Source organism: Talpa europaea, assembly GCF_964194135.1.
Source record: "Talpa europaea genome assembly, chromosome: 9".
In the NCBI taxonomy this organism is placed as follows: domain Eukaryota; kingdom Metazoa; phylum Chordata; class Mammalia; order Eulipotyphla; family Talpidae; genus Talpa; species Talpa europaea.
Genome location: NC_140076.1, coordinates 73,075,414 through 73,091,620, shown reverse-complemented (window position 1 = coordinate 73,091,620; position 16,207 = coordinate 73,075,414). Strand labels below are relative to the sequence as shown.

The following is a 16,207-nucleotide window of genomic DNA, read 5'->3' as shown; positions in this document are numbered from 1 at the left end:
TTCTAAGTGAATGAACACTCAGAAAATGATAATTATTTGGACTAGATATTGATTCAGGAGATAACAAGTCCCTCTAACTCACCTGCATATTTTCAGAAATAGGGTAAGCGTGTGGTTCTATCAAATGTCAGGCACAGCCTGGACTTCAGGAGGGCTCCTCAGCCGGCCCTGCAAAAGCTGGCTGGCCAGATCGGGTGAAGGTCACAGCGAGCCAATCAGCAAATGTGTGGGGGTGCAGACATGGCTCCTAGCTGGGGCCAGCAAAGCGTGACCTGTGCCATCTTCATGGAGTTGTGCTCCAACAAGAGGAGATGGATAATCCCTGATTGTGGCTGGGACGAGGGCTGTGGAGGAAGGACATGGGACTCTGGGGGCCAGAGGATAACAGCACATCAAGAAGGAGAAGGCTGCACAGGCCCTACTGGGGGGTGGAGGGGGGGAAATTAGAGGGACACAGGAGTGACCTGTGTCTGGAGCAGAGAAGGGAAGCAAGGGCCACATGGTGTCCACTGAGCATGCCCAGAGCTGACCTTGGCCCCAAAGCCACTAAGGGCTTTTGATTTTGTAAAAATATGAAGGCATTTTAGGAGGGAGATAGAGTGGCCAGGTGTGCATTTTGGACAGACAGCCCTGGCTGCAGAGTGGAGTAAAAGGAAGCTGGCATGAATGCAGGAGGTCCACTGTGGAGCCACTGCAGCCACAGGGGAGCCCACCACAGCCTCAACCACAGAGACCATGGTGGGAAGCAAGCTGGTAATGGAAGTGAGGGAGAGGGCAGGATGAGGATGGCTCGAGGCCTGTGTTGTTCACTGAGACAGATTAACAGGCAAAGGAGGCAGCTCTGGGCTAGGAAAGCGGGACTTCTGCTTGCTCTTGTTGGGTCGAGGCAGCCCCTTGAGAGGTTGGAGACAGAAACCACATATGTGATGTCCTCATATGGACATTATATCTCGGTCATGAATCAGCATGTCCAGGATCAAAGTACAACGAAGAGGAGAATGGGGCGTGGGCAACAGGAGGAACCCCAGGCCCACCAATGGTGCAGATAGACAGCCCGAGGTGGGAGGACCCCGAAGCCAAGACAAGGTGGCAAGGCAGATACAGCCTGAGAATGGCCTGGCATTCAGGAGATCCTGGTGGGAGCTGACCTGATGGCTGACAGAGGGGAGCTGGCTGGAGGTGTGAAGGGGTGAGTTGGGGGTGCGGGGATGCCATGACCAGTATAGACGCAATGAGATGACTGACTGGATAAAGGAAAGAGAATGGAGACCAGTGGAGGTATTGCGGATCAAAGCAGATTGTGTCACTAGGGCTGGCCATGGCTGGAGCAAGCTCACCATCTTCCCAGCACTCAAATCAAGGCCTCAGGGCAGCGTGCTGACCACACTTTGGGACACCGCAGAGCTGAGAGGGGTTTTCCTTGCACAGGTGACAGAAGGAAGCGTCAGGCCTCAGTTACCCACGCAGTGACCAGCTAACCAGGGGGTGCCTGCTGGGCCTGCACCCACAACTCTAGGATTTAGGTTTAGATTAGGCAGCCTCCAGTCCTATTCCTTCGTCCTGAGGCCTCCACCAAGGCTGCTGGTAGCCACTTCACAGAGAAGCGTTTTCATCAGGGGCCAGGCAAACGCCATCTTTGTCACCAGAGCTCTGGGAACTAATAATGCTGGACCTCGAAGTTCCCCTTGAGCCCTGCCGGAGACACTGAGAAACTTCTGAGGCCCCCAGACACACTCAGCCCAGCAACCAGAATCTGCCTGCAAAATGCCATTAGGTTTGCTTGTTTCAGGACAGCATGAAGCAAACACACTTTTACTATCTGAATTACCAGGTAACACTGAATATTCACCATTATGCTTGAGGCCTATGGAGCCAGATCCCCTGTCTGCCGGAAGCCTTGTGTTCACTAGAAGACACCCCGGTGTCCATCACCTCTCCCAGGCCTACTTCTTGGCCCCTGGGGGGCTAAATCCACCTCTGGAGGCCATTTGTCTCAGACTAAGGGGCTTGTTCTGTGTGTTACTAACCAAATCCTTGGGAAAGTGTGGACATTTCCCTTAATAAACCCAGTTAGTCTAATGGCACCATCCTTGGAAATAGGGGACTGAAGAGGAAATAAGAGGCCTTGTGGGCGGGAGCACAGGTACTCCCTAAGAGTAGGGCTGTGGTCTTTTATCTCTGAGCCCAGCCCAGGACCAAAAAGCAAGACCCCATCATCTGAGCTAAATGGTAAGGCCTTCTGGCAGTACATAGTGGTTATGCAGCACCCATCACGTGCCCAGAGCTGGGCCTGGGAGGCAGGAGGGGGTCCCCCATGAAAGCCAAGCAAAATACAGGCCACCCAGAGGCAGGGCCCATTCCTTGCCTTCCTCCTCTCTCCTTGCAGCCAGCTCTGCCGCAGAGCTCACCTCACCCCACCCACTGCCAGACAGCTGGGGCGGCCCTCTCCTATGTGACTCTCCTCACTCCTGCTGTAATCTTGTCGCCTTCTCCCCCACTGGCCTTGACTATGACTCCAACCACGACCTATCCCAGATTGGGTGCAGTTTCAGAGGTGGGGTCAGGTATAGGCACACCTAGGAACAGCCCATCCATCCCAGCCAGGAGCCTGCCCACCTTAGATGTCAGAGATGCAGAGATGGGTGTCCAGGTCTGAGCTCCTCTTTCTTTACCACCCCTGCAGGCATACCGAAAGAGGATGCACCAGCTCCTGCAGGCTCTGCACCAGAAGCTGGCAGTTCTGGGCCAGGGCTCGGAAGGCCTGCTGGGAGCTGACAAGCCCATCGCCTACCGGACCAAGCCGCCAGCCTCCATCCACAGGGAGCTCCTAGTCATCTGCAGTGACCCCTATACACTGGCTCAGCAGCTGACCCACGTGGAGCTGGTGAGCAGGCCCATGCCACCCTCTACCCAGACTCAGAACTAGACCAACCGAGAACAGCTGGCCACCCATCTGCCCCTCTGGCCTTGTCTCAGCCAATACCCGGGTCCTAGCCTGTCTCAGCAAAGCCAGCTGGCCATTTCTGGAGGACCTTGGCTCTGAAGCAGACCCTCACCAGTCCTGCGGCTGCATGTGCCAGCCTGCCCACCTTTGGGCCCTGGCCAGCCAGAGAGTCCTGGCCTGAGACAGAGAAGCTGGGTTCAGTCCTGACTCTGACACCACATGGCTGTGTGGTCCTTCCACCATTAGTGCCTTCCCCACCTGGACCTCAGTTTCTCCATCCAGGGTATATACACACATTATTCTCACCCCAATTTTCCAGAGATGCCCAGGCAAGCCTTCTTGCTTGCCAAGGGGATGCCCCATTCAGCCTCCAGCATATTGATTAAAAAAAGTCAAGAGACCTACTTCAGAAAGAGGGGAGACTGGAAATGAGTTTCTTTCCTTTTAAGCCTTAGGGTGCCCTTACTGCTATCCAGGCACGATGCTCAACAAATACGTACACTCTCATTTCACCTTTCTGTCAACCTGCTGGGCAGGTGCTATTAATACTCCTTTTCCTGTCAATGAGGACACTAAGGCCCAGAGAGGGTAAGTGATTTGGTGGAAGTCGCACACCGGGAGGGACAGAGCCGGGATTCAGACCTCACGCTCTTACCCACCAGGCCTGTCTGGAGAAGGAGAATCATTTCAGGTCTCTGATTTTAGAGCCTGGTTTCCTGGGTACCACACCCCACCAACACTCCCTGTGGGGACATTTCCCCTCACCCCCCTGAACTGTGCAGCCCTGGGCGTGGGAAAGGAGGTCCCTTCGGGGATGATGGTGCCCCCGAGACAATTCAACAGAAGGGGTGGGCTAGGAGGCAGACAGCCTCACTGGGCGCACCAAGGTGGCCGCCAGTGGGCACCCCTTCCCCCATCTGCTCCTTTCCTAACTCTTCTCCCTCCCGGTGCAGGAGCGGCTGCGGCACATTGGGCCTGAGGAGTTTGTCCAGGCTTTTGTGAACAAGGACCCTCTGGCCAGCACAAAGGTAGAAGGCCCTTGAGCGGGCAGTCCCAGTAGTTTCCCTCCCCCCTGGAACCTCTGGCAGATCCCACAAGCATCTCCTGGGGAGCTGTGGAGGGGTCCAGAGCCGGCGATGGACTTGGAGCCACCGAGCTCCCGTCACCTTTCCGCCTCCAGCTCACCGGTCAGGGCGAGGGAGTCAGACACCACGGCCCTGAGTCCGGGGAAGCCTGGAAGGATGGGCGGGCCTGGCCGGTCACCGTCCCGGCAAGGGTAGAGGGGCAGGCCGGGACCGAGGCCCTGCTTAGACGAGAGGGTGGAGGACGCACCCCACCAGCTCAGGGACCCTGTATGCCCTCCTAGTGTGGTTCGGTGGGCGCTGCTGCCCCCCAGTGGCCACTCAGGGAAGCGCGGGCTGGCGCGGGCTGCCCAGGAAAGGTAAAAGCTTTTCTCCCTTCTGTGGCCCTGGAGCCAAGCTCTAGGGACCCCGCCCACACCCTGGATGTTGGGGCCAGTCCCTCTCCAGGCCCAGCGCCAGGACTCCTGGTGCTATCAACGGGGTCAAATGAGACCTAAATCTGGAAACACTGTGTCTTCCTCCCCGAAGACTAATAAAAGAAGTGAAAACTATTCAGTTGCATTTTCACCTCTCAGATAAGCAGAGATTAAACATCATGAGAGTGTTGGGCTGGTAGAAAATGAAATTGGCACAATCACTTTGGAGGCAGCTTGACAATAGCATCAGCACTTGAAATGTACACCCTGGACCCCAATTTTCCACACCTAGTGATTTATTCTACAGATAGATACACTTATGTACACAAAGATGTATGTACAAAGATATGTGGATACACAGTGTTTATTATGACCATAGGCTGAAAGCAAACTACCTTGTCATCCAACGGTACTGAATTAAAAATTATGATAACCACACATGTGCTATTAAGAAGAAGAAGAAAAATTGTAACTATGGAATAATCCCCAGGGTCTGTTGTGGAGAGAAGAGAGTAGAGAGAAGAGCAGTGATGAACAGTATGTGCTTATTTGTGTAACAGAAAGGAGGGTGCACCTAATGTCGATGTCAGGTTGTACATACATGGAGATAATCTCTATCTAGAATTGCGCATGTGTGGGGACAATCTCTAGGATACTGGTTACTCTAGGGAGCCCAGTGGGAAGCCCCAGGCAAGAGTGGAATGGAGTCTGCTACTTTTAGCAGGTTGTTTTCCTGTTTCATTCTGGTTGACTTCTGGCCATTTCCAAGCACAGTTGACCCTTGAACAACATGACCCTGTGCAGTTAAAAATCCATGTATAACTTTTGACACCCCCAAAAGTTAACTACTAACACTCTGCTGTTGATTCGTACTTTATTCATAACCTAAACAGCCAATTAATACATTTTGTATGTTGTTATATATTTCATCTTTTTTTTAAGATTTATTTATTTATTTTTACAAGCACTGGGTACAGTCAGAAGCGCGGGAGGGTGAGAGAATTCACCAGAGCCAGAGCAGGGAGCAGAACAGGCAGAAGGACCGAAGTACACTGCTGAGGGGAGCAGCGGGCGGCAGGAGAGGTCTGCGCGCCATGTGGGACCCTCACCTGGCAGCCGGGGATGGAACCGGTGCTGCAGAGGCTGCGGGCAGCTTCGCAGCCCAGCACTCAACCACTGCGCCACCGGGGAGGCCCTATATACTTTCATCTTACAATAACAGAAGCAGAGAAGAGAAAATGTTATTAAGAAAATCTTAAGGAAGAGAAGATACATTTCAATGCTGTATTTATAGGGATACCGTAAGTTTACATTGTTTACAAGAAAATCTGCATCTAAGTGGACCAATGTAAGTTCAAACCCACAATGTTCAAGAGTCAGCTGTATTACTTTTTTACCATGAGGTACATCAAGATTTCATGTGACGTTTCTTTAACCACTTTACTATTTATAGATGAACATTTATGTCATTTCCAGCTCTTCACTATTTTAGATATTGCTGCCATGAACATTTTTATAGCTAGAGCATCAGTTCTCAAGTGTTTTGGTCTGAGGACCCTTTTCCAATCTTAAAAATCACTGAGGACCCCAAAGAACTTTTGATTATGTAGATTATATCTACTGATACCTAAAACATTAACCACCTAGATGTAACTTTTAAGTACTTATTGAAAATAACAATAGTAACCCATTATATGTTAACAGATACTATATTTTAAGAAAAGCAACTTTATTTTTTCCCAGAATGAAAAATTACTGAAGTACGGCATTATTTTACAATATTTGAAGAAATCTCTAATCATCATAGAAAATAGCTGAATTCTCTTATTTGCTTCAGAATTCAATCTCCCAAAATATATTATTTTGACTGAAAGTCCAGCCTCATGTGAACCTGTAGTTGGAAAAGGGAGGAGTACTTTGCAGCTTTTTAGATAATTGTGAATAATTGTAAGACTCTTTGAGACTATAGTAAAACTCAGTAAATGGTAGTTTTTTAAGACTAATTATAATTTGAAATCTGAAACTACATCGACCGACTTTCTGTACACTAGTACTTTAAACTCCAACCTGTGCATGATCCTGTGATATCGTACATGGGTTCATTGAATCAGTGAACATTGAATCAATGCACACATTTCACTATCTAACATTTTTTAAACACATTCATTAATACCACTACCATTGTCATTCAAAAAAATCCTTCAGTATTGGAAATGTCAAGGTCATAGAAGCAGGTACATTTTCACAAGTTCACAATTTTCTCTTGAAAACTTGAATTATGTCAAGTTTGTCGGCAACAAACACTATCAGTCATCTTCTTTGAGGTGACAGGCTCATTTGCTCATTATCAAGAAAATATCAACCAAATGCTGAAGTCTAAATAACCACAGCTGGTCAGTTCTTTCTTCAAGTGAAAATGGAGTGCAGTGAGAGCGGGCCCATGAATCAGTCTCACAGATGTCTGTGGGCAGCAGGAGTGCTGTCTGTGTCCTTCCACTTTGTAACATAAATACCAACAAGGCATGTACTCAAGGGTCAAGATTTCATCAAGTTAAAATATTTTTTTTAAGATTTATTTTTTATTTATTTATACAAGCACTGGGTAGAGTCAGAAGCTTGGGAGGGTGAGAGAATTCACCAGAGCCAAAGTGGGGAGCAGAGCAAACAGAAGGACCGAAGTACACTGCTGAGGGGAGCAGCAGGTGGCAGGAGTGGTCTGCACGCCATGTGGGACCCTCCTCCGGAGGCCGGGGAGCAGCCGGGGATCGAACCGGCGCTGCAGAGGCTGCGGGCAGCTTCGCAACCCAGCGCTCAACCGCTGCGCCACCAGGGAGGCCCTAAGTTAAAATATTTTTAATAAAACTAAAACAGTTTGCCTCTTCACAGACATTCTCAATTTGCACTCGTCTTTTTATCCTTTCCTGTGAGTGCTTGATAGCAAGAATTGGTTCCTCTGCCTTGATCCAGGGCCAAGATGGCAGCGATATTATCCACCATTCTCTTTATATATTTTTAATTGAGTTAACATTGTATTATAACATTAAGTTTCAAGTTTGCCTCATTAAAGATCAACATCTGTGTCACCACAGCAGGGTCACCACTGAAAGTCCAATTCTTTCCTTCACTGTATAATTTACCCCACTCTGTAATTACTAAAGTGGTCTTATAGCATAAAATTGTATTGTTCCTTTATTTAATTCATTCATTTGTTCAGTGTCTCTGGATACCACAGTCAAATTCATATAGTGTTTGTCTTTCTCCATCTGACTTTCTTCACTAAGCATAAGACTCGGTCCATTCATGTTGTTGCAAATAGCAAAATTGTGCGGCTTTTCTATAACTTAGTAGTACTCCACGTGTGTCTGTAGCACATCATCTTTATCCACTTGTCTGTGAAAGGGCACTTGGATTGTTACCTTGGCCAGTGTAAATAATTCCCTGTGAACGAGTGGGTGCATGTATCTCTTTGACTTGGCGTTTTTGTATTTGGGGGGGGGGAGGGGCGGTAAATACCCAGAAGCGAAATAACCAGATCCTATGGAGTTTCTATCTTTAATTTTTTGAGGAATCTCCATTCTGCTTCCCGTGCCACTGCTTATAGTCCCAAAATGTACAAGAGTTCCCTCCTCTTTTACACATCAGTGCAAATGCCAACATGGTGAAAAGGCAATAGCATTGTATGAATAGAAAAATGATTTTGCCTGTAGGGCAAAGGAGCCTCAGAGGACCCCAGGGGCCCTCAGGAGTCCATGGACAACACTTTGAGAACTGTTACTGTAGCTCTCTCTAGGGAGGGAACTACTGCATCAGCAGAGGGGCACATGGCCAGCCTTTCCAGGTGATGCCAGGTGAGACTGTACCCATCATACTCCTAGAAAGGGGGCATTCGTGTTCCACATCCTCACTGACATTTGAAATGGTCAGACTTTTACATTTTTGCCAAACCATTAATGGAACTTCTTTTCATGTGTTTTGGACATTCTGTGAGAACCCATCCCTGATTTTTCTCCAGTTGTCTAGCCGTTAGTCTTTTTCTTGAAGATTTTTAACGTTTTTCTGAGTGTATTACTTAAAATGCATGCTAGTTAAGTATCCTATATTTGTGTGTTTACTGTATTATCTACTAAACACCTGGGAGTGTATAGAAAGACTAGAAGGTACACATCAAATCATCAAATCATTGGTATTTTCTGGGCGATTTTTAAGGTTTCAACATTTTTCTGATCATCTAATAATGATCATGAACTGACTTCATGTTCAAAAAGTTACTGACAGAAAAGACTCAGCGTGGTGCTTGTGTTTTTCCTAGCCTTGTTTCGGCAACAAGACTAACAACCTGGAGGCTTATGTGAAATGGTTCAACAGACTGTGTTACCTCGTGGCAACTGAGATCTGCATGGTGCGTAGAAACCCAGGGAGCGTGACCTGGCACGGCCAAAGGCCACCGAGGGGGAGGAGGCCCCCTGGGAGGGAACCAGATGGTATTTTGAGTCTACCCAGCTCCAAGCCAGGCCAGGCTAGGCACCCCACAGGGGTACCAGGTGTCATCCAGCTTGCCTGCGGTGACATTCCCCCTGGGTGAGCTAGGGATGGATCTACGCCAGTCACAGAGATGTCAGAGGCTGCTTGCTGAAGGACTAAAGAGTGCTCCCTTCTTCCTCCACCTGGGGCTGTCTGCGTTGGGCAGCTGGCCTGCAGTTTGTTTGATTCACTAAGGATTCACAGGTAGACATGATCTAACTTTTGACAGCTGGGAGATTGCACTTACAAAGTTCAGGTCTCTGGCTTCTCCTAGAAAGTAGGAAGACCCCAGAAGAGGGTCTCACTGAGTTGAGGTCCCACAGACTGGACCCTGTCTGCACTCTTCTCTTCCTTCCAGCAGAGGGACCCTCCTCTGAAACCACCTCCCACCATCAAGTGAGGCCCACAGGCCACTTGTTTCAGGACAGGATAGGTGGCAGCTCTGTGCCAGTGTCTGGGAGCAGTTGCCGAGATAGCGCTTGGGGCACACAGTGTTTATGAAGGATCAACACCTGTACAGAGAACAGGGAAGAGCAGGACTGTCCTGGAGAAGCTGATCTGCGTGTCTTCAGTCTTCGGGAGCTGGGAGGGTCACCTGTCTGAGCGCCCACATCCTGCCGAGGCCAGTTGACCTTCAACCCCCATCACTGGCACTGATGCTTGGGTGGCTCTGCACAGGACAGGGCAGAACCCAGTGGGTAACTCTGAAGGGGGTTGGTGGCACAAACTCTGCAGACACCTCAGTGCACTTTTTGGTGTCAGCAAAGATCATGGCTGAACGTCTAGGGGGAAAAATCTTTTGGCAAGAACCCAGCTGAGGGCTCCACTAGCCCTACTTGTTTCCTACATTCACATCAATGATCCAGCATCTAAGATGGGGATGAACATGAACGCTCTGTGAATGGAGCCCCCCCGGGAGTCAAGCATTGCATAGGCCCAGGACGGCCTTTGGGGGTACACAGATTAGTTCTGAGCTATCAGAGATGTCCAAGTCCCAAGACCTTGGGGTTGAAGTCACACAGTCATTCAACAGAAAGTAGAGGAGAGGTTGCTCAGGAAATAGGGCCTTGGGGTTATTGTGTGTCCCTGTCTGCCCCACTGCTCTCCTTCCCCCTCAGGAGAGCCAGCTTGGTACTGGGAGGAAAGGCCAAGAAACCAGGCTTTCTGCTTCTGGAGGAGGAGTGCTGAGCTGGGTTGAGGGATGAAGGAGCTGTCCCCATGGGAGCCCCCCACTGGGCCCCAATCCCATGAGAGTCCCATCCTTTAGGGGAGACCCACACCCACTGGAGGCTTTCCTTGCACAGAGCCCCAGCCCCATGGAGCCAGCCCACTCGAGGGTCCTGCCCCTGTGGGAGACCCCTGTGGTAGTGGGCTCTCTGCTGGCTCTGCCTATACTTGCTCAGAGCCTCTGAGCCCTCTGGCTGCGAATCGCCCAGGCATCAAGCCTCTCACCTGTGAAGCTGGCTTAGAGAAGGTGAACTAGGGCACGGCTAGGTGAGCAGGATATCTGACAGGGCAGGGTGGGACATGTGATCCCTGAGGCTCAGGTGCCCTGTCCCCAGCCGGCCAAGAAGAAGCAGAGGGCCCAGGTGATCGAGTTCTTCATCGACGTGGCCCGAGAGTGCTTCAACATTGGCAACTTCAACTCCCTGATGGCCATTATCTGTGAGTGGACCAGTTGGACCTGGGGTTCCCAGTGCAAGCACCCCCAGAGAGGTTGGAGGGGGCACACACAGGCAGGTGGGGTGCAAGCCAGTATGCTCCTCTGAGCAGGAGGTGGGTGTGGGCTGGGTCCGTGTGCCCCCTGCCCCAAAAGTCCTGGGGAGGTGCTCCTTCTGAAACAAGCGAACCCGCTCTGGGTGCTCGGTGAGGGCTTGGCAGTCTCTTCCCCCATCCAGGGAGAACAGGCCCTGGTCACGGTGTGGGGCAAGTGTGGTGGGGACTAGAACAGGAAGGCTGCACACACGTGGAAGCCAGACCGGCCCCAAAGCCACGTCCACTAGCATCTACCCACCCAGTGTCTGGTGGACTGAGGCCACCGCAGAGCTCAGTCCTGGTTGCGGTGCAGCCTGAGAGACTGAGCCAGCTGGGGGACACAAGGGAGTACATGAAACTAGCTGGGGGCAGCCCTCCCCATCATCCCTCCCTCTTCCAGCTGGCATGAACATGAGCCCTGTCTCCAGGCTGAAGAAGACCTGGGCCAAAGTGAAGACAGCCAAGTTTTTCATCCTCGAGGTGAGCAAACTTGCCTGCTACTGGGTGCTGCTGGCCATCCAAATCTGCAGCTGCCCAAATGCCTCCCTCTCCTTTCAGCACCAGATGGACCCAACAGGAAACTTTTGCAACTATAGGACAGCTCTGCGTGGGGCAGCCCACCGCTCCCTGACAGCCCACAGCAGCCGAGAGAAGGTAAGTCAGGGGCTGCCTGACTTTCAGGGCTCCTCCCTGCTGCAGACCACCTTAGCCCAGGTAGGCTGTATCAGAGAATCTTACTGTCTTGAAGGTCACCTGACCAACCCCTGCCCTTCTAAAGCATCTGTAATAGGCATCCAAGTTGTCTTGCTACTTCCCCAAACAGACCAGCATCCCCACGCAGCTCCAACTGGTAGGAAATGCTTTCTGTGGGGCTGCAGTCATATAGCCCCCTCTTTGGGGGGGTCATGGAGAGTGAGGCTTCTCCCTGCCATCCTGCAGGGAGCCCAGACTCCCCTCTCTCTCTTCTGAGCCAACAGCCCAGGCTGCCATGCCAGACTCCGTCCCCTCCCAACTTGGGTCCTTTCAATCCTAGACCAACTGTATTTATCAGAGTCCCTTGGTTCAGATCAGTGTGTGTTCAAAGTACATGGGGCCTTGAACTTTCTTATTCTAAACAATAATTGAACCAATTTGGCAATAATTGAACCAAAGTTCTTGTTCACTTAGTTCACTAAAACAGCCTTTTGAATGGGTTCTATTATACATTTGCAGTTGGGGGTTGTAATGACCCTGGTGAATTTCATTTCTCCTCCAAATTTCCCTCCCTGGCCTCTGATACAAGGAACTGTGGACATGTCTAGGGATTGCAGTCATCCTCTGGCATAAAACCTGTCATCAACCCAATAATTAGAATGGTTTGTCTCCATGGGGAAGAAACTCTGAGGTATTCTGTGCTTTTTCAGTCTGGTCTCTTGTAAAATTGGTAGAATCAAGTCCCTGCCATGTTTGTGTAAGTCTGTTTCCAGCTTAAGGAAAATTAAACAAGTTGCTGTTCTTGAAATTCCAAGTCACTCTAGAATTGTATTGGATGGAAGTCAGTAGTAGGGTTGGGGAGCAGGCTAAGTTAAGCACACTATGCCATCTGCCAGTCCTTCCCAGCCCTCCCTCTCCCCCAGAGATCACATGCAGGCTCCAGCACGCTGTTGGCTATGTCTTATTCAGCTGGGTCTTCCAGCACGTCAGCAACTCTGGGGCCCAGCGGGGGGGAGAGGGGGGGCAGCATTCAATGAGGAGAGACCTCAGAGCCCAGAGCAGGTGACTGTGTCCCCAGGAGTCAGGAAGCATGGGGAAGTGGGACTTCATTTCACTAGGCACTGTTTAGGGTTTCCAGACCCAATTCCAATGTGAGGCTTCTGCACACCAAACAAATCTCAGGCACCAACAGGGTGTCCAGGAATAAAACTCAACTCTGACACTATCTGCCTGGAGATGGCATCAGATTCCATAGGTTAAGGGCTCAGTCACTCAAGACCACCCTCCACTTCAGACACTAGTCACAAGCCCAAGCTTTTACCTGTGCTTCTGACCAAATGGCTAGATTGGAGGTTTCCACAGTTCCCTCTTGAGGTTCAGTTAATTTGCTAGAGCAGCTCACAGAAGTCAGGATAATAGCAGAGATATTATTCAGGAAGAATCAGTTGGAAGAATGTGTAGGACAAGATAGAGAGAAAGGGTGCAGAGCGTCCATGCCGTCGCAGGCATGCAGTTCTCTCCCAAAGATCCGAATGTCCACCAACATGGGAGCACTTCAAAACCTATCCTTTTGGACTTTATGGCGGCCTTATTGCATAGGCATGATTGATTATATCAGTGGTCATTGGCAATTGAGCTTACTCTCCAACCCTAGTCCCCTCCCCAGGATGTCAGGGGAATAGGACTGGAAGTTCCAACCCTCTAACCATATGGATGGTTCCGTTGGCAACCACCCCATCCTTAGGTGCCTCCCAAAAGTCACCTCACTCAAATAACGAGACACTTTATCACTCTCAACACTTCTGAAATTCTGAGGCGTTTGTGACCCATGAGCCAGGAACTATAGATGAAGATTAAATATATTTGAGGAATACATACTTAGTCATCTGAATGACCAACTATATATTTTTTACATATGAACACCTTTCACACTAGGGCCACTTGGCTTCCATTCTGTGCCCCTCACTAATTCTGACTCCTGATCTAGGGGTGGATTTCAGCATTGCCATTTCCCAAATTGAAAAAATAGTGTCTCAGAGAGGAGATCTCACTTGTCCAATACATGACAAAGAAGCAGCAGAACCAAACTCTGAATCTTACAGTGTTTGCTGCCTACTGCTCCTGGGGTACAGGCAGGAGTGGCAGACACAGGGAAACTAATATGACCCAGGACTTGGGGGGGTCAGGTGGGAATGTATAGAGTTGGCTGCAACCTCCGGTTTGAGGTGTCAGCCATGGCACTGGGGCTCTACACTGTTTTTCTTCCAGCCAAGTGCAAATTGTGCAAAATGAGCAGGCTGAGATTTCATGTTCCCACCTTCTGAGCCCCCTTCTAGCTCCAGGGTGCTGGGGTTTTAGTGTTTTTATCCTGTGGGTGACTTACAGAGCAATGTGTTTAGTTTTGCTGTCTTCTCCTCAGAGAGACAAGGACCGTGAGCTCAGTCCATAGAAAATGCTTCATAAATGGGGGCTGGATGGATGGATGGACAGACAAACCAATGGAAAGATGGGTGGAAGGAGGGATAGATGGAGGAATGGAAGGCAGGATAGAGGGAGGGATGGACAGATGGACAGAAGGATGGATGGATGGATGGATGGATGGATGGATGGATGGATGGATGGATGGATGCTTGGAGATACTCCCCTAGTCCCTCAGTGCCCCCCAGCTGAAACTAACAAGGCCAGCAGGCTTCAGTGATCATGGCACTTGATGCTATCTTCCTGTCTCTCCTTAGTCGCTGTCAGGGGACCAACTCCACACAAGCCTTTCATGGTGACGCCCAGCTAAGTAGGTTCTGATGGCGCTGCTCAGCAAAGACAGTGGGTTTATCGTAATCAGTGGGGGCATGGAGACTGCTGGGTCTCTGCATCGACTAATTCCTGGTTGATGATTACCTGGACCAACCTGGATAGGTGGAAGTTGTGAGAAATGCTCACATATGGAAAACATGACCTCCTTGAGGACCAGCAGCAATGCCTCTGCCTCCAGCAGGCTTGCACTAAGCTCTTGAGAAGTCATCTCTGTCTGCAGAGTTCCTCTGCCTTTAGCCCCCTCCCTGTCATAGCACATCTCCCCAGCGCACCAACATTGGGCCTGGGACTTAGCACCAGTGGTGGGGGTGGGGAGAGAACACTTCAGGCACAGTGAGGAAGCAGGCGGGACAGGAGCTCTGGGAATGAACCACTTGGGCCCTTATCCTGCCTTTGCTACTTACTGCTGTGAAAGCTTGTGCAACTTACTTAACCTCTCTGGGTCTTGGCTTCCTCATATAAAAGTGGGTTAATAAGAGCCCTGCTTCACAGGACTACAGTGTAGATAAAACACAATCCTCGGAGAGATGGGGAAAAAAGGGCAGAAAGGAAGAAGAAAAAGGAAGGCTAAGAGAAGACCTGCAGGTGAGGGCTGGAAGATGCACATAGAGCAGAGAGACATGGGAAGAAGAAGCCTTGTTAGTTTTTTGGCCTTGAACTTACGCTAAAGACCTGAAGAACACTGAAAGAGACAGAGACGTGGATTCTGTAGGTCACTGAACTTCATGAATACTCATGACCCACAGGACTTGGGATTTGCAGAAAGGCAGCTGGGCTGGGTCATCTGATTAGAAGAGGACAAAACCTTAACGTTCATCTAAGTCATTCACTTTCAACATCATGGATCCAACTCTACCAGGAAAACTTTTATGACTTTAAAGACCAGAAATCTCTCCTATGTTAACACAGTCTGAAAATTTATGGCCAGATTTCCTCCATGTAATCATGGTTTGATGTTTCCATCTATTCAGACACATACCAATAATGGGTAAAATCTAAAATGTGAGAAGATACGTAGCTGTGCTTGAAAGCAAGCAGATACTGGTTTCTCGGTGTGTTCCTCACACCAGGACTTTTTGTCCTTGGAGAGAAGCCTCCTGCCTGACTGTATGCCTGGCTGACCAGCAAGTACTCTGGGTACCAAGACAATAGCCCCAAGAACAAGAAGTGCTGGGGACCCCACAGGTTTCCTGACAACCAGCTCTCATTCTCAGTTAAGCACAGTAGGAATATCACGTTCGACGAGATTGTCAGCATAGCCCAGCAGGTGCAGCATCGATCTTTAGCTAGAGAACGCTCTGGCACCATTAAAGAGATCCTCAGTACCGCCCAGTCCATGGGCTACAACATTGATGGCCACCACCCTCACAACATCATCGATGACCTCAACAGCGGAGCGGTGGAGTGCCCTGCCAGTTAAGAAAAATCAAAGAAAATCACAATAAAGGGTCATTTGACAGTGGGAAAAAAAAACCAAACAAACCACAATCCTCTGCTTTTACAGTGAAGTTCAGTGAAGCGCTGGGATCCGCCAGTAACCTTGTGTCAAGGGTATAGTGGTGGGCTTTTTGGGCATACAGATGGGGACTAAACCCTGTCTTCAGTGGAGCAAAGACTTCCTTATTCTATACACTTTTCCCCGAACAATCTCCTGCTACACTGAGGTGAGGGGTCAATGTGCCTGGCACATTCTCACTGTCCTCCAAGCCCTGGTGCCTGCCACAGAGAATGGAGCAAATGTCTGTGGTATTGGAATAAGCCTGGGATGACCAGTTTGTCCTGGAATGGAAACTTCTGCATTCCAGGAAGCCCTTGAGTCCAGGGCTCATCAGGTAGTTGATTTCCCTACTAATCCCGAGTGTGGCCCTGGCCCTAGTGGTCACTAGCCAGGTGACGCTGGGCCAGGCCCTGCCGCTCACTTTCCTCATTTGTCCTGCCCAGTGGAGCCGGTGGTCAGTGCTCAGGTCCTTGCCTCAAAATCTTTG

At 49.9% G+C, this 16,207-nt stretch overlaps 1 protein-coding gene across 1 annotated transcript in view; it reads left to right on the top strand.

Annotated features, from left to right (window-relative positions):
- RASGEF1C (RasGEF domain family member 1C) overlaps positions 1 to 16,207 on the top strand; it is a gene marked incomplete at both ends in the record, with an annotated part of 33,798 nt that overhangs the window by 5,776 nt on the left and 11,815 nt on the right. Inside the window, 6 exons of the mRNA XM_084242379.1 lie at positions 2,684 to 2,884; positions 3,898 to 3,972; positions 8,752 to 8,841; positions 10,526 to 10,628; positions 11,119 to 11,198; positions 11,277 to 11,372. Of these exons, the coding sequence (XP_084098505.1) occupies positions 2,684 to 2,884; positions 3,898 to 3,972; positions 8,752 to 8,841; positions 10,526 to 10,628; positions 11,119 to 11,198; positions 11,277 to 11,372 (645 nt within the window). The remainder of the gene's footprint in view (positions 1 to 2,683; positions 2,885 to 3,897; positions 3,973 to 8,751; positions 8,842 to 10,525; positions 10,629 to 11,118; positions 11,199 to 11,276; positions 11,373 to 16,207) is intronic.